This window comes from Microtus ochrogaster, unplaced genomic scaffold (assembly GCF_000317375.1).
Source record: "Microtus ochrogaster isolate Prairie Vole_2 unplaced genomic scaffold, MicOch1.0 UNK20, whole genome shotgun sequence".
Lineage (NCBI taxonomy): Eukaryota > Metazoa > Chordata > Mammalia > Rodentia > Cricetidae > Microtus > Microtus ochrogaster.
Window position 1 is genome coordinate 404176 of NW_004949118.1, and position 18467 is coordinate 422642.

An 18467-nucleotide genomic window follows, 5' to 3' on the forward strand; every position below is an offset into this window, starting at 1 on the left:
CAGTGCTCCAGTGTGGGTCTCTGTCTCTATCTCCATCCATCACCAGATGAAGGTTCTATGGTGATATGCAAGATATTCGTCAGTATTGCTGTAGGATAGGGTCATTTCAGGTTCCCTATCCTCAGCTGCCCAAGGAAGTAACAGGGGACATCTCCTTGGTTCAAGTCTCTTGCCAACCCTAAGGTGGCTCCCTTAACTAAGAATTGTGCTAAATGCATAGTGAAGAAGGCTAATTATATAAGACTACTTCTGTGGAGATTCTGTTACAGTGAAGTAAAGAATAATCAGCAGTTATCCCTGTGTTTGTACAGTGACAGGTGAGATATTACATCAGACTTTTGTTGGCCATGTAACTTGCCTTATTTCTTGTGTCTTGACCAACTCAACATGTGTGGTTTTTATCTTATCAGTCTGTCACATTATTTTCAGTTTTTATCCCATTAGTGTCACTTATACTTACTTGGTCATATGTTTTTCTATTATAGAATATTTGTAGCTAATTAGAGCAGCACACATCTCTAATCTTAGTACTAGGGATGCTGAGGTGGGAGGATTATGAATTTGAGGCAAACTTGGCTATATATGGAATTCTTGACTCAAGGGGGGAAAGACACTTTTAGGAATTTTCTTCTGTTTTTTTAATTTTTTTCATTTTATTCATTTATTTTATGTGCATTGGTGTTTTGCCTGCACACATGTCTGTATGAAGGCACTGGATCCTGGAACTGGAGTTACAGACAGAGCTGCCATGTGGGTACTGGGAACTGAACCCCAGGCCTTTGGAAGAGCTGCCAAGTGCTCTTAAACGCTGAGCCATCTCTCCAAGCCCAAATTTTCTTCTCTTTACTTCTTATTTAAATTAAATTAGAAATTTTATTAGAAAGATGAATTAAACATGCCTGTAGCACATTTGCAGCCTCGTTTGTAGAGAACTCAGAGGGATTTATAAATAATCTTTTTTTTTCCAGTGGTCTGTCTTTACATTATGAAGAAATAACCAGAGGCCCAAATTGTGTAATTCAAGGTGTTGTAGCTAAAGGTCTGGTTAACTCTTGTCAAGGCAAGGTAAGCTTTATACATAAATGTTACAATACTTATTATTTGTTTCCTATTATGGTAAATTGGAAATTGATTGTTGACTGACCTGGGTTTATTTTCTTTTGTTTTGTATTTTGTAAACAAGATCATAGTAATTCCGAGTTGTTAGAAATTCGTCAATGCTATGTTACCTCAGAGCAGTGTGACAATGTCACTTGTACGGCTGTAGTCATTTCAGCATCCTCGAGTTAAATGTTTTCTAGCTGTCTTCTTCATTCAGAACTGTTTATTCAGCATTTCTGGTAGTATTCCAGTTTTTCTCCCTTCTATTCTTTTATTTTTCTTAGAACAGAAACTACAATTTTAAATCAGTGAGACTGTAGCTGACTATTTTGACATGTTTTGATAATTAACAGGGAAGTATTTAGCAGGTATGTCTATGGTTAAGAAAGATACAGGTATGTCCTCTCAATGTTATGTTTAAATTAGAACTTCCTGGGGCCTGGGTCTGTGATAGAGCGCTTGAAAGGCACTGGGTTTAAAAGCACCAGCCCAAAGAAGAGAGGAACATCTGCTTTCTTCAGACAGTTCAGCTAGAGTAGCTCCGATCTGAAATGTTTTGAATATTAACATGATGACACAGGTAACAAGTCTAAACCTTCTTTGATAAATGTCAGTCAAAATGGGCACGCCAGAATTGCTGTAGAGAAGTTGATTGAAGATGATATATTTAAGGCAGAAAATAGATGAATTTCATGTTTAGACTTGCTTCATTACTCGGATACCTTTGTTTATAGAGATGCTCCAAAATTCGAAATGCTTCTAATTCAAATATTTTTATGTTGTGCGGAGGTGTTTAGTCTGTATGTAAGTCTGTACCATGTGTGTGCCTGGTGCCTGAGGAGGTCATAAGAAGGATCAGGGCCCTTGGGAACTGGAGTTAAAAGTTATGAGCTGCCATGTGGGTGCTGGGATTCAAAGCGAGATTCTCAAGTAGAGCGGCCAGTGCTCTTAACCATCTCTCTAGTGTGTAATAGGAAACATTTCAGGTGTTACTTAAGTTGTACACTCTTGTTTCATACTATCAAATTATCAGGTTTTACATATGCATCTTTCTTGTTTGAGATTTGGGTCAAATTTTAAATGTTAGATGAACTTTAAAATGCTTTCTAGATTCTCAGTTTACCTTAAAATAATTAAATTTATAGAAGGGTTTAAAGATAACAAGACCTTACAAATTCATTCTCTCTCTCTGTCTCTCTCTTTTTTTTGAGGCAGGATTTCTCTGTGTATTAGCCCTAGCTGTCTTGGATCTCGCTCTGTAGACCGGACTGGCCTTGAAATAAGAGTCCACCTGCCTCTGCCTCTCCAGTGTTGGGATAATAGGCCTGTGTCACCACCGCCTGGCTCATAAGCTCACAGAGTTTCCATGTTAACATCTCAGAGCCACATATATTTATTTATACACACTAAGAAACATTAGGGCAGTACTAGTGAGAAAACTAGACTTTATTTAGATGTCTCCAGTTACTGTTATGTTTCTGTTCAAAATCCAGGCAAGAATATTCCATCCCATTCAGAGGTTTTTAGATGTAGTTTTTTTTTTTAACTTTGTTACATTGAAATGTTATTACAGCCTTTTCCTCCTTTCAGTCCCTCCCGTGTCCCCACTCCCTGCTCGCTCTCAAATTCTTGTGAATTTTTTAAACCTATTTTTCTGTGTGCTTTCTGGTCACCGCGTGATCTCTTGTTCTGTGCTTTTTGATTGGTCTTGGTTTTCTGTAATGACCTGTCTATGATGAAAAGAGATTTTTTTTGATGCAACAAGATGTGGGGCTACATTTAGCTGTAGGTGTAAGGATATGTATTTAGAGTGTTGTTAGGAATTATGCTGGCTAACTAACTTTACTTAGTAAACTTTACTGAGTAACTCTACTTAGTGGTTGTAGATTCTCCAAGATCTATGACCTTACTAACCTAGAATAGTTGGATAGGTTTCTGATACCAGACATGGTTTCCCTTTTCTTGAGTAAGCTTTAAGTCTAAATAGAAGGCTGTTGTTTATCAACAAATTATGCATGCCACTGTTGAACCTTTAAGGACATTGCACCGGGATGATCACAATGCAGATGATAGGCATCATAGCTTCGTAGGAGTATTAAAACTTGCATGGTACCCTCTGATACCATGAAATCTAGTCCTCAAGGGAGGAAGCTTTCAAATCAGAGCCAGCTCAGTGTTGGAAGTGCATGGTGTCTTGAGCAGTAAGGATTTAAAGAGAACAGCAATGGACATGGCTGAGTAAGTATTCATGGAGTATGATGTTGAGTCCTATACCTGACTCATATGGAGTATTTATTTTTAGCTTCTTGAGGATTCTTCACACTGGTTTCCAGGGTAGATGGACCATGATTGAAAGTTCCCTTTTCTCCACATCCCTTTCAGCATTTATTGTCCGAGGTTGTTCCATTACTCTTTGCCATTCTGATAGAGATAAGATGAAATCTCAAAGTTGTTTTGATATGCATCTCCCTAATTGGTAGGGATGGTGAACATTTTCTACTACTTAGCCAATTTTATTTCTTCTTTTAGGGAGCTCTGTTTAGATCCATGCCCATATGCTAAATGTCTTTTACTTAGATCCCTTTAGTTACTATTACCTTTCTGTTCAGAGTTCAATCCGTTTTTTTCCTACTCCTTGTTTCACTTAAAAAATATTTTTTTGTTTTCCGTGTGATCTTTATGACTGCTTTGCCTGCGTGTGCGTATGTGCACCTCATGTATGACTGCTTTGCCTGCGTGTACGTATGTGCATGTCATGAGTGCCTGGTGTCTGGAGACCAGAAGAGCTAATTGGATCCCCTGGAACTGGAGTTGTAGTGGAATTGGATGCTGATACCTGACCTTGGGTCCCTTGCAAGAGCAGCAAGTGCTGTTCACCACTGACCTGTCTTTCTACCCTTGCTTTACATCTTTATAAAACCCTTCTGATTCTGATAATTACCTGAGGTACACCGTTTGAGGAGTTTTTTTTTCCTCCTGGGATTTTTAAATATTTGTAATAATTTTGGAGACTAAATTATGAGTAAATTTATACAATGATAAGGAAATTAGAAAGCAAACAATCAGAATTGAAATGGTAAGCTACTTAAAATTTAGGTTTAATTTTTGCTGTCTTTTTTCAACAGAATTTTAATCTGAAGGTTATTATTCCGGGCTTAAAAGAAGATTCACAGATTTTGAAAATTAGATTGCTACCTGGTAATATTATTTTAACTTTTTAAATATTCTTAGGTTGCTGTGGTGGTGAATGGCCAGAATATAGGAAGTTGGACAGTAAAAGAGTACAATTTAATTATGTATATGGGGGTAGCATGTGCACATGGATGCTGTGCCTGCAGCAGTCAGGGGTGACAGTTCCCCCAGAAATGGATTGCAATTTTGATACTATCCTGGGCTGCAATAATGAGATTTTGTCAAAAATACAAACAAAGAAGAAATGGCATTATGATAAAAGTATAGTGATGCTTTTATGCAGTTTGATGTTTGAGATTATTAATCCCTCCAAGTCTCTGTATCTTAAAAAAAAATTGAGACAGTCTAGACCAGGCGACCTCAGAGACTCTATAGATAACCAACTAAGGATGGATGACCTAGAGCTTACGATCCTCCTACCTCAACCTCCAAAGTTAGACATGTAACACATAAACCTGCCTGGTTTATGTGGCATATATAGTGAACTAAGGCCTATGTTCAAGGCAAATAACCTAATCAGTGGAGCTACACCCCAAGCTCCAGTATAAGTCTCAAAAATACATTTAGAGTTACTAAACATAACTCAGTCTTGGGGAAATTTTTTAAGTACAGTCTATTAGGAAACATCTAGAGATAAGCTTATTAGACTTAGGTTTAAACTCCTATATCAGTCTTACTGCTATAACATTCATGTTTTAAGAATTATAGGTCCTTGTTAATTTGATAAGAATTCATCTTGGGACAATGAAATTGTATTCAACTTACATAGGCTGGAATTTGCTGTTTAATTTAAGGATCCAAAAAGAATCAGGCCATTTGGGTTTCAGTATAGGTAAACTTGGTCTGGCTGCTCTTTCACGCTATCATTGGAATGTTACCTGCTCTCGTAGGGTTGTAGCTGTAGAATGAGATCAAATGCAGTCCTCACTCTGCTTGGTTGTGCACTCGTTGAAGAGAGAACACAGTACTGGTTACATATGAGCTTTCTTTAACACTGTCCTGTGCAGAGTGAGACCTGCCAGTATTTGTGATGCTTAGGGTTATGTTTATTGAGTGTTTTATACTTGATCCTAAACAAAGGCCAAGGAACAGTTGGCATGCAAGTTTTAGTTATGATCCTTAGAAACCTTGGCTATAACAGCTTGCCCATGGATGTTCATTTGTCCTGGATGACAGCAGAAGGAAACAATGACTTATTTGCATTTACAATTTGAAGTTCTTGCAGGATTTACACAGTCATAAATTGATAAAGAAGTGAAAGCTAGTACAACCAAGGGGAAATAAAGTTCATTTAGAGTAGTAAATATGTATGCTTTTAGAAGTAAGCTAAACCAAATGAATTGACTTGTAGAAATCTCATTAGTTAGGTATGTTTTTTGGTGCTTTTTAATTTCATAGAAATAACAAATTAGAAAATAGCACAGTATTGCAGTAGGAGAGAAAGAAACCTCTTCACAAACCAGGATTTAAGCTTGACCTTGCCACTTTCTGACCTTGGGTCCAGCACATCTCTTTATATTGAATATTTTTTATGTGTTTCTTTGATTAAATATTTTCTGTTCCATTTGTATAAAATGGAAGTGATAGAACCTTGTGTTCTGTATAATGCACATAGCAGTGTTGACTTAAAACATGACATTGTAGTTGACAGTTATTAAATAGTCACTGTTAACCAATATTATAAACTAAAATAATTGTGTCTAGTAACTGTTTTGTATACTTTTATTAACAGTATTTAACATAAATTGAATTCTCAAGTATTAAGGATTGTACATAATAGTTTGTTGTTGAAGTATAGATCCATCTTGTTAACCTTATAAGAAATGTATGATATAGCTTGTTCATGATATCAAAGACAGTGAGCAGTATACTTACCTGCTTATGTAATTGCTTAATCACCAGGTGTTTGTTTATAACATAGCCCAATGCTAGTCTGCAGCTCTTAGATGCTAAGATTACAGGATTGTACCATCATGCTGGACCCGGACTCAGCATGTTATTTCCTGTGCTGGAGCCAGCAGTCATTCACTGTATACAGCTAAAGATGATAAATAAACAGTATTTTTTAGTAAACTTATTTTGCTTCTTGAATACTTTCCCCCCTAATATTTTCAAGGTTTCTCAGGACTGTTTAGGACGTTTCTAGCATGAGCTAATCAGTGTCTATAGCTTGCATGCCTAACCTAGACATCTCCTTTATTTTATTTTTTTTGCAAGATAGTATTTCTCTGTGTAGTCCTAGCTATTCTAGAACTTTGTAGATCAGTCTGGTCTGAACTCAGAGATCTTCCCCCTTGGTGCTAGGATTAAAGATGTACACCACCTCTCCCCCCAGACATCAGACATTCAATTATGCTATTGAGACATCTCCATCATACACACTAAGTATGTTTGGAAGATAGAATTTATCAAGTTCTGTATTTTTTCTTTGTTCATCGGTCATAAATATTAATACAAAAGATATCTTAGTCTATTTAATCTATTGAATATGAACTTTATTATGTAATTTCCTCATAGGTCCTCCTCATCGACTAAAAGTGAAACCTGACTCGGAAATTCTAGTTATAGAGAATGGAACAGTGTTCCCATTTCAGGTGGAAGTTGTGGATGAGTCAGACAACGTAACAGCACAACCGAAGCTGATTGTCCACTGCAAGGTGAGCTTATTGTGATGCACAGTTATGAGTACTTAGAGCTTGTGCTAGTGCAAGGCAATGACTATCTTTTTGCTGCTTCAGTGTTAAGTCTTAAATAGTAAACTTTTATGTTGTTTCTGTTTTTTAATTGTGTACATTGCAACATTTAATTGAAACCAAAGGAAGTAAGTCAGACTCTGTCTTTTGTCCTTTTTATTTGTTTTGGTTTGATTGTTTATTTTGGATTTCTTTTTTCAAGACTGAGTTTCTTTATGTAGACCAGACTGGCTTCGAACTCAAGAGATCTGCCTGCTTCTGCTTCCCGAATACGGGTGTTAAATGTGTGGCTGCCATTCAGTCAAGTCCTAATAAGTATTCCATAGATTTCTTAGAACATTTCCTTGGGTTGGGGGCATTGTTGTTGTTTTGTTTACTTCGAGACAGGGTTTCTCTCCGAAGCCTATCCTGGAACTTGTTCTGTAGGCCAGGCTGGTCTCCAACTCACAGAGATTCACCTGCCTCTGCCTCCCAATTAAAGGTGTATGCCTACCAGGCTGGTCTCGAACTCACAGAGACCCGCCTGCCTCTGCCTCCCGAGTGCTGGGATTAAAGGCGTGCGCCACCATTGAGACAGGATTTCATAAAATTGTTCAAGCTGGCCTTGAACTCACCCTGTAGATCAAGAAGGCTTGAATTCATGATTGTTTCTACTGCCTTAATCTCTTGAGTATTTGGATAAAAGGCTTTCACTACCAGGCCCATCGAAGCAGTTTCATAAATTTTCTCCCTTCTCTTTCCTCTACCCCCTCGTATACATGTCTCTGTCAATTTTCGTGTGCCTGAATGCATATGGCAGAGTAGCTGGGCAGCTAGATTCAGGAAATTCCTCTGTCTCTGTCGTCTCCGACCCTGCTTTAGGAGCACTGGGATTGGAGAGGTGCACTGTAGTGACTAGTTTGATGTGGTCTCTGGGGATTCAAACTCACGTTGTCCTTTACTGAGCTACCTCCCCACATTCCTGCCTGGACTTTAGAGAAAGTGTTTCACTTATTAAAGAGAATGATAAAGCTCTGTGAGAGTTTTTGATTAACACAGAAACAAAGGTGGGATGAGATCTACAACAAAGGAAACCCAAGACAGTAAAAAAGAGGGCCAGTGAGATGGCTGTAACTTCCGTAATCCCAGCTCCAGGACATAGCCTCTTCTTTCCTTAGACACACACACACACACACACACACACACACACACACACACACGCATACACCCACACTCAGATATACACGTGATCTTTTTTTAAGTTAAAAAAAAAAGAATAGTGTTTGAGGAATTTAGTTTTCCTCAATGGTAAATTTTATGTAACATAGAAAATTACTTTTTATTAAAAAATTCTAGTGTCTTGAGTTTTACTTAGAGTTTTCCAATGTCCAGCCCAAAAGCTATGGTAAATTATTCATGAATTTGAACAGTTAATGAGTAGTTATGGATTGGTTCATTAATGATTTTTCTGTCCTCTCTCTAGTTTCTAGGTGCTCCAAGCCTGCCAGTCTACACTGTGGATTGTAGTAGCTCTGGGACCAGCATCCTAACAGGGTCAGCAATTCACGTTAAGAACATTAAGAAAGACCAGACACTGACTGCTAGGATTGAGATACCTGTAAGCTACCATTCTCCTTGGTATTATGCCGAGTCTTTAACAGCCGTGGAGTAGTTATGCAAAATTGTTTGATGCTAAATGTGTAATACTTTGGTTCTCTTAAGAAAAACAATGTGAAGTGTAATAGTATTTAGCATTATCTATTATGTATTAATAATTTTCTTGATCGAATCTCTTACAATGTTTATAACTACTAGTGAGTATATTTTCCTTTTATAAAGGTATATTTTAAATTGGATGTGTGTGGGGATATCTATATGGGGGTAAGTATATGTAAGAGCAGATACGCTCAGAGACCCAGAGTCCTTGGATTCCTTAAAGCTAGAGTTCTAGGCAGTTGTGACCCACCTGGCTTAGGCAATGAAGCTGAACTCAGGTGGATCACAAAAGTACTATGTGCTCTAAACCACTGAGTCATCTCTCTAACCCAGGAAATAGTTTCTTAAAACTTAACTTAACATTAAAGCACACCATTGTGTTTTATTCTTGTTTGTTTCTTTGAAAGTTTTGTAAAGATTCCTACTTGAACTACCACTGAAAGACATGAAGACCTTTATCTTGTATGCATGAGTGTAACTTTGTAAGCGTACATGGCTAGTGGAGGGTACTAGAAACAGTCTGTACAATTGCCAGATGAGGTAACAAACATTGATACGTGAATACATTTCTTAGCAGTTGATGTGGGAGAGGAATCAATCAGCTGGTTAACTCATACTTACCTACTAATTTATGTACTACTGATATAGTGACCCTTATATATCTAATATTAATGCCTTGAGCCGTAAAGGGGCAAAAACTCTTACCTTCATTCTAATTCTTCTCTTTTCCCCTAGAACTCTCTCTGTAGACAGGCTGTCTTCAGAAATCACAGAGATCTGCCTGTGTCTGTTGATGGCTGCGATTATTTAGGCATGCACTACCACCGCCTGGCTCATTCAAATTCTTTTAAGCCTTGTTAGGTTTTATAATCTTTCCCCCCCTCTTCAGTCAAACCAGGGGTCTTTGCCAAGTACTTTTCCGCTGAGCTGCAGCCCTTGCTAATCTTAAAAATAGTAAGGATGCATTTCCTTTACAATGTAGGCAATGTGTGTGCATGTGCAAACATGTGCATGCAATAATATCTGCAGACTGTCAAAAAGTATCACAGTTATGTGAGGATGGGAAGGATCTGGCCTTTGAAGCAAAAGGAACTTAGGTTATTATGTAGCAGTATTAGAAGACGGGGAATTGAGATTAGTTAACACAAATAGCAGGTTATGTCTGCTTTTATGCAGTTTCTAGTGTCTTGTTCAAAGGCATCAAGCAACCTTGAGAGGAAGAACGTCAAGTAAACGTGTGTGCCTTTAAAATAAATTGCTTGATACTTTATTTTAATTTTTGAGACAGGGTCTCTCTGTGTGGCTTTGATTATCCTGGAACGCACTCTAGAGCTCAGGCTGGCCTCGATCTCACAGAGATCTGCCTGTCTCTGCCTCCCGAATGCTGGGAATAGAGATAGACACTACCACCACCTGGCACTGCTTAATATTTTATAATGTAGAGTTTTTAAATAAACTAATAAATTTTAAATAACCTTAATGGTTATCTATAGGAATACTTGTAGATAGACAAGAAAGAAAACAAATTAAGTAATATTTAAAGTTATTTTAGAATTAATAACTTGGTGCCGTTGATGGTATTATAGTTTAAGAAGTGGTGGTGTAATGGTTTAATGCGCTTCTTTATGATGGATCCTGTACTACTGATGTGCTAGTAATCAGTATAAATTTCTCAGTATGTTGATAAGCTCAGGTTTTGAGGCATCTAAAGCCCTTCTGGCTATGAAGAAGTTGTTTGATTTATCCCAGTGTACTATTAACTGAAAAAAAAAAACCATAAATTTCAATACAGCTTAATACTTGCAGTATCTTCGGTGGCAGCAATTTGTCTTCAGTTTAATGGAAAGTTCTTGATTTCTTCTTTCCTGAATCTGTTACTTAACTTAAATCTTGTGACTTTATAATAATTTTAAATGAATCTAAAAAACAAGAAAGAAGGCATTCTTGTTAGTAGTTTTCAGCATGTACCCTATGCAATTTATGCCTGACGGTATAAAATTTATATTATTAAAAATATAATACTTTTTTTTTGTTTGTTTGTTTTAAAGGCAAGGTCTCCTGTATATTCCAGGCTGACCTTGAACTTACTGTGTAGCTGAGAATGGCTTGAACTCCTGACCTCCTGCCCACACCTCCCAAGTTCTGAGATTGCAGGTGGGTGCCACCACATCTGGCTTATAATGCCTTTGTAATGATAAAACCTGATTACAGAGTTACAAGTGTAACTGTGATGAGATGCCCTTTTCTATTACAGAAGCTAAATTGTTAAACCATGCCATAGATTTGCCATTAGAGAAAAGAGAAAACGAATACATAGGTCACTCAGAGTATATTCATCTTTTCTTTTCTAGAGTTGTAAAAATGTGTCACCTGTGGAAAAGACTATCAAATTACTTCCCAGTAGCCACGTTGCTCGACTACAGATATTTAGTGTGGAAGGACAAAAGGCGATCCAGGTCAAGCATCAGGATGAGGTTAATTGGGTCGCAGGGGATGTAATGCAGAATCTGATTTTTCAAATGTACGATGAAGGAGAAAGAGAAATCAATATTACACCATCCTTGGCAGAAAAAATTAAAGTAAGTATTTTAATCAAGTTGTTTATTTGTAAAAAGTCTTATGTTTAGAAATTTGAAATATTGTGGATTTGATAAGAAATTATCAAAGAAAAAGACTTATTAGGATGGTATTAAAAGAATTGTAGTATTGGACTGTGAGTTTTAAATCATAATTAGACTCTGACACATTTTTGTCAGTGGGAAATAAGCTTGTGTGTTCCTGTAAAGTAAAAATAGAAGTTCTGCAAACTCATGGAAAGCATAAGAGAGGACAGCAGCTGAGCTGGTCAGTTTTCTTCTCAGTAAGCTCTCTGGGCTTTCTTGCTGAGCTTCCTCCCCAGTTGGTTTTACATACTGCATAGCCATTGAGAGTGACATTGGAGTATTGACATCCATTCTTGCTCTCAGATGGTCATTGTCTACTTCTGATGGCTAGTCACTGTGTACCTTGACTTCAAGACTTTTTCCCAGAAAACTTCTTGAACCACAGCTGCAGGGTATAGACTGGCAGTGTTTCAAGTTTTCTCTGCTGCTTGACAACTCAGTTTGATCTGGAATAAGAAAATCACTCAAGGCAGGTGTGATAGCCTTTAATCCCAGTACTTAGGAGTAAAGGTAGGAAGATCTCTATTGAGTTTAAGGCCAACCTGATCTACATAGTACATTTAGGACAGCCAGGGCTATGTAGAGAGACCTGATACATAGGTACTTAGGTAGGTAGATGGGTAGAAGGGAGGGAGGGAGGGAGGGAGGGAGGGAGGGAGGAAGGAAGGAAGGAAGGAAGGAAGGAAGGAAGGAAGGAAGGAAGGAAGGAAGGAAGGATGAATTACTCAGATTTGAATCTTTCCTAACATTTCCATAGTACAATACATAAAATCCAGCAGGTCATGAATAATGTATAGAATAAAATACACTGAGAATGCACATTAAGGTAACGTATACCTGGGCAGTGCTGGTGCACACCTTTAATCCTAGCACTCAGGAGACAGAGGAAGGTGGATGTCTGTGAGTTCGAGGCCAGCCTAGCCTACACAGCTAGTTCCAGGACAGTCTGGGCGAAACAAAGGAACACTGTCTTGAAAAACTAACAAAAAAAGATGATGTATAACATAACCATCATTATTTAAAAATGTACTTCAATATCAGATAACAAATTTCAATAGTAAGTTGTTTTTGCAGTAACTTGATACTTTAAATTATGGACCAAATAGGTTTTGGGTGTGGTGATGAGGCAAGCAGGCCTGCTTTTCGTCCTGCCCAGCTCCCGCAGTTTAGCCCCGGAAATAATAACACAGAAACCGTATTCATTTAAACACTGCCTGGCCCATTAGTTCAAGCTTCTTATTGGCTAATTCTCACATCTTGATTAACCCATTTCTAATAATCTGTGTAGCACCACGAGGTAGTGGCTTACCAGGAAGATTCTAACCTATGTCCATCTTGGGCTGGAGCTTCACGGCATCTGCCTGACTCTTCTTTCTCCCAGCATCCTGTTCTGTCTACTCCACCAATCTGAATTCTGTCCTATCAAAAAGCCAAGGCAGTTTCTTTATTAACCAATAAAATCAGCACATAGACAGAAGACCCTTCTACATCATTTGGGTTTTTTTTTTGTTTTGTTTTGTTTGGTTTGGTTTGGTTTGGTTTGGTTTATTTTTTGGCATGGACTTGATTGAAATGTGGGTGATGTACATGTGAAAAACTTGTACTTAGAGAAATGGTTTTCAGGTTGACAAGATGGCTCAGCAGGTAAAGGACCTAGGGCTGAGCCCATTTTCCTGAGCTCTGTCCCTAGGACCCACATGATGGAAAGAGAGAACTGATTCCTACATCTAGATCTCTGATTTTATTTATTTATTTATTTAAGTTTTTTTAAGACAGGTTTCTCTGTAGCTTTGGAGCCTGTCTTGGAACTAGCTCTTGTAGACCAAGCTGGCCTCAAACTCACAGAGATCCATCTTCCTCTGCCTCCGGAGTACTGGGATTATAGGTGTGCCACCACTGCCTGTCTAGATCTCTGATTTTCATGTCCCATAGTATGCTCATACATATATCCCCTTGCAAGCATACATGTGCACATCCATACAAAAATAATTAATTTTAAAAACTTAAAAAATATTTTCATGGTTTAACAAATTTCCAGGCTTTGGTTTTTTACTTAGTTGGGTGCTTTGTGACCTTAAACCCAGCACTTGAGAATTGACTAACTTATCCACATAGATGGTGGCACACTTTTACTCTTGTTGTGTATAAAAATAAATATCAAATGACAAAAGGAAAATAGTTTTTAAGAAAGCATCTGGGGGCTGGAAAGACGGCTCAGCGGTTAAGAGCACTGGCTGCTCTACCGTAGGTCCTAAGTTCAATTCCCAGCCAACACGTTGTGGCTTACAACCATCTATAATGAGATCTGGTGCCCTCTTGCTCTCCTGGCCTGTAGGCATATGTGCAGGCGGAACACTAAATGCATAATAAATAAATAGATCATTAAGGTTTTAACTTTAACATAATAAAATATATAACAAAGCTGAACCTCAGCTGTGGGGCAGCCACAGGAGAGCACGCAGGGGTGGGAAGTAGAGGGGAGCCGAGCCACAGGTTGAAGACAGGTGGCAGGGAGGCAGGGAGCAGTGGGAGCTGTAATCCAGCCACAGTGGATGGAGAATGTGGCATAATTAAAGGAAGGCCCACAGGAACACATAACAAAGGATTACAAATGTTTATTGGGGATCACTCGAAATAAGAGAGCCACTGTGTTCCTCTGCTGTGTGGGCACTGGAGTGAACTGACCTCCGACCACCAACCAGGTGAAAGGAAAAAAGGCCTGAGCGTGCTTTGGTCTGTGCTTATAATACCTCACACCACACCCTAATGGTCTGGTACCTAAAGGCTATTGGCTGAATGAATTCCTGCAACATCAACCCTTTTTTCTTATCAAAACGTTTTTCGCAGTGTTAAGAAAAATGTACAGGTGTCTTTTTTCTTTTCTTTCTCAGAGCTACAGTCTTTGAGGTAGTTGTGTATCTTCAGAGACTTAACAATGGTTGCAGGAGGCCGGGCAGTGGTGGCGCACGCCTGTAATCCCAGCACTCGGGAGGCAGAGGCAGGCGGATCTCTGTGAGTTCGAGGCCAGCCTGGTCTACAAAGGGAGTTCCAGGACAGGCTCCAAAGCTACAGAGAAACCCTGTCTCGAAAAACCAAAAAAAAAAAAAAAACAAAAAAAACCCAAACAATGGTTGCAGGAAGTCAGGCCTCCCATTTTGTAGCATGAGAGTGGGCAGGACACATCCTTTGTCGTATATACTTCTTTCTTATCCCCTGTCATTCGAACAACATCAAGTAGAAAACAGTATCAATGATTTTTGAACTCCCAATCAAAGGCTAAAAACAGCAAGTTGAGCTAAAACTGTCTTTTTTTAATGATATCTCTGTTCATTCTTTTTGTTTATTGTGATAGGGTCTGACTATGTAGTCCAAAATAGGCCAGAATTTTCTATCCTCCTGCCACTCTTTTTTAAAAATAGTTTAATTTTATTTCATGTGGTTTTTTGGGGTTTTGAGACAGGGTTTCTCTGTAGCTTTGGAGCCTGTCCTGCAACTAGCACTTGCAGACCAGGCTGGCCTCAAACTCAGAGATCCACCTGCCTTTGCCTCCCAGTGCTGGGATTAAAGGCTTGTGCTACCACCCTGCAGCCTATTTTGCCTGCTTGTATGACTGTGAAAGTATCAGATCCCCTGAAACTGGGGTCACAGACCATTACGAGCTTCCATGTGGGTGCTGGGAATTGAACCTGTGTCCTCTGGAAGAGTAGCCAATGCTCTTAACTGCTGAGCCATTTCTCCATCCCTGAGTTAACAAACCTTCAATAGAAACCAAAAGTTTAAAAGTAGGATATAGCTGGGCAGTGGTGGCGCACGCCTGTAATCCCAGCACTCGGGAGGCAGAGGCAGGCGGATCTCTGAGTTTGAGGCCAGCCTGGTCTACAGAGCGAGTTCCAGGACAGGCTCCAAAGCTACAGAGAAACCTTGTTTCAAAAAAACAAAAACAAACAAACAAACAAAACACATGTAATTCAAAGGATGAAAATTTTAATATAGAAATCTATAGAAAGGTTTAGCCCCAAAGGAAGCTAGAAAGGCAAAACAGCAGGGAGACTCCCTTTCCTCTCCTCGCAGAGTACCGTCCACAGGGACCACATTCAGAGCCCTGCCCAGACCCCTCCGTGATGGCAGAAATACACATCGTGTGGCTTTCTTTTAGGGCGCTCACACTCAGTTATGTTTGATTTTTAGATACGTGTCTCGTGTAAGCCAAGCTGGCCTGTAACTGCTAACAATCGTGCCTGTATCTCCCAACCCCTAGGACTGCTTGCATAGACTACCCTATGGGTCTTTTTGGTTTTTTGGTTTTGTATTTTCAAAGAACAATGTCTTGATATTTAACTCATTCAGTCTTCCAACCTGGAATCATCTGCTCAGACTCCTGGAAGTGCCATCAGGTCTAACCCATCTCCACTTTAAACTATAATAGCCACATTAACAGCTTGCAACAAAGCTCTAAAAATATTTGTCTTAATGGCTTTTAATTTTTACTCTGAAGATTGGAAATACTTTCAGCAAACACAACGATGCTTTGTCACATGATATACTATTGTTTCTGATTATAAAGAGACTTCCTAGCTGGACACGGAGTGTGTGCCTTTAATCCCAGGATTTGGAGATAGAAGGAGATAGATCTCTGATTGTGAGGTGTTGTAGAAGTCCACTTGTGTGTTCCTGGCTGCCCAAACTCCTGAAATAACCACATAGAAACCATATTATTTACAATACTGTTTGGCCAATAGCTTAAGCATATTTCTGGCTAACTCTTATACCCTAAACTAACCCCATTTCCATTAATCTGTGTATTGCCACATGACTGTGGCTTACCGGCAAAGTTTGGAATGCCTGACTCTGGCAGTGGCTGCATGGCTTCTCCCTGACTCTGCTTTCTTTCTCCCAGTATTTAGTTTAGTCCCTACCCACCACCCCCCCCCCCCCAGCTCTGTTCTGCCCTACTCTGCTAAAGGCTCAAAGCAATTTCTTTATTAACCAGTGGTATTATTCACAGCATACAGAGGGGAATCCCACATCAGTGAGGGCAACCTGATCTGTGTAGAGTATTCGGTACAGTTAAGGCTGCATAGAATCTGTGTCAAGAAAATACAAAAGAAAAAGGAAAAAAGTCTTTCTTTGGTGTGTGCTTTGGGGTTGGGGAGTTTATAATTTAACTTTAAGCTTCTTTAGTAATTGCAATATGGTGGTGCATTCCTATAATCCTAGCAGTTTGGAGGTTGAGGATCATGAGTTCATGTCCGTCCTAAATGACATAAATTTGGGGGCAGCCTGTTCTCCCTGGAACCCTGCTTCAGTCTTTAGAAAACAGTGGTTGTGAGAAGACTTTGTGCGAAGCCTCTCAGCTTTGTCTTATGTGTGTTCTCTCCTAGGTTAACTGGACTCCTGAGGTTAACAGAGAACATTTGCTACAAGGTTTGCTTCCTGGTGTGCAAGTACCAACATCTGTGAAAGATGTGCGCTACTGCCAGGTTTCTTTCCAAGATGACCATGTGTCTCTGGAAAGTGCATTTACAATCAGGTTTGTGAACTTGTACTTTGAGATGCTTGTTGTATTTTGAATTATTTGAACTACCACAACAAGATAGTCTTCTGCAGCACATACATGTGAAAAAAAAGTTGCTTTTAAAATGAAAAATAAATACACCTTCTAGTTCTATAACATATGGTCGATTGTCTTTACAGTGAAGCTTCACTGTACACAGTGGTTGATTGTTGGACTTTGTTGGAGAGAGTCCTGCCATGCAGCCCAAGCTGGCTTCAAACTCGCTGTTGTTCTTTGGTCATCACAGAGGCTGTGCGTTAATCTGCTGCTGTTCCAGGCAGTAATTGCTGCTTCGCAGTTCCTGGCCTGCTTCTCTGGCAGCCGTGGCCTGGCAGGAATTCTGTTCCCACAGGCACCAGCTCACTGCAGCCAAGTATAGCTTTTAATTAAATCTACCATTCTATGTATCAGTATGAGTAGGGAGTCAGAGGCTGGGGTGAAGAGCTGCTGTCTCAGAGGCTGAGTAGCTGAACTAGCTGGCCTCTCTTTGCTGCCCTCTCTAAAGATCCTGTCCTTCTTCCACCAAAACAAAAAATCAAGGTCCTATCTACTAATTCCTGTGTGTGTCTCTGTGGTCTTCCAGATACCCTCTGACTCTCCACCATCATTACTTACTGTCAACTAGTTGTTAACTCATTCTGCTGACCCAACTTGGATTTTATGTAATTAACACAAATGCAAACTTGGGATTCACAGTGCGATCAAATATCCCGCAACAGCCACGGTCCTCCTGCCTCAGCTTTCCAAGGGCTGGGATTACAAGTGGTGTCACTGTATATTGAGTGATAATGAGTAATCTTTATCATGATTATGACCTTGTACTTCATTGGTCCATTAATAACTGTAAAAATCCACCAAAGGAAGGTCCTTCAGTTGAAAGCAGCAGTGGCCTGAAACAAAAGTGTGAGTTTCAGTAATGAATTTTGGAACGGTTCAATCAAAGTTAACATACAGAAGTGTGAGTTTCAGTGATGAATTTTGGAACGGTTCAATCAAAGTTAACATAGACAACTCATAGAAAAGAGCAGAGCTTAGTGTAAAGGAGCAAAGGTCTGGCTTCCCGTACCCGCGCCTTGACCACCCTTTCCAGTTACTCCTAGCATTGAAGTTCTTCTACCTCTGTCTGTGCTCTCTCTGCACCAAGAGCAGTTGTTCTGCTCTGACCAAAACTCATCGGTAGGATTTATTCTTACCTCCCTGTTGATGAAGTTCTTTATTATAATTTATTTTAAAGTAATATAAAGACTACAATGTAACTATTTTGCAGTCAATAGCTATCTGAGAATGAGAGGTTTGGAGGAGCTGCTGTGTCTGAACTAGGGCATTATTACATGTGTGTAGGGAGCTGCTGTGTCTGAGTTAGGGCATTGCATGTGTGTAGGCTGCTGCTGTGTCTGAATTAGGACATTGCATGTGTGTAGCTGCTGTGTCTGAATTAGGACATTACATGTGTGTAGCTGCTGTGTCTGAGTTAGGGCATTGCATGTGTGTAGGCTGCTGCTGTGTCTGAATTAGGGCATTGCATGTGTGTAGCTGCTGTGTCTGAATTAGGACATTACATGTGTGTAG

General features: G+C 39.4%; 1 protein-coding gene across 2 annotated transcripts in view; it reads left to right on the top strand.

Annotated features, from left to right (window-relative positions):
• The window catches only part of Smchd1 (structural maintenance of chromosomes flexible hinge domain containing 1), a 143744-nt gene that overhangs the window by 68621 nt on the left and 56656 nt on the right, over positions 1 to 18467 (top strand). For both annotated transcript variants that reach the window (XM_005367548.2, XM_005367549.2), the window contains exons 21-26: positions 969 to 1065; positions 4227 to 4299; positions 6811 to 6950; positions 8449 to 8583; positions 11033 to 11260; positions 16726 to 16874. In XM_005367548.2, the coding sequence (XP_005367605.1) occupies positions 969 to 1065; positions 4227 to 4299; positions 6811 to 6950; positions 8449 to 8583; positions 11033 to 11260; positions 16726 to 16874 (822 nt within the window). The remainder of the gene's footprint in view (positions 1 to 968; positions 1066 to 4226; positions 4300 to 6810; positions 6951 to 8448; positions 8584 to 11032; positions 11261 to 16725; positions 16875 to 18467) is intronic.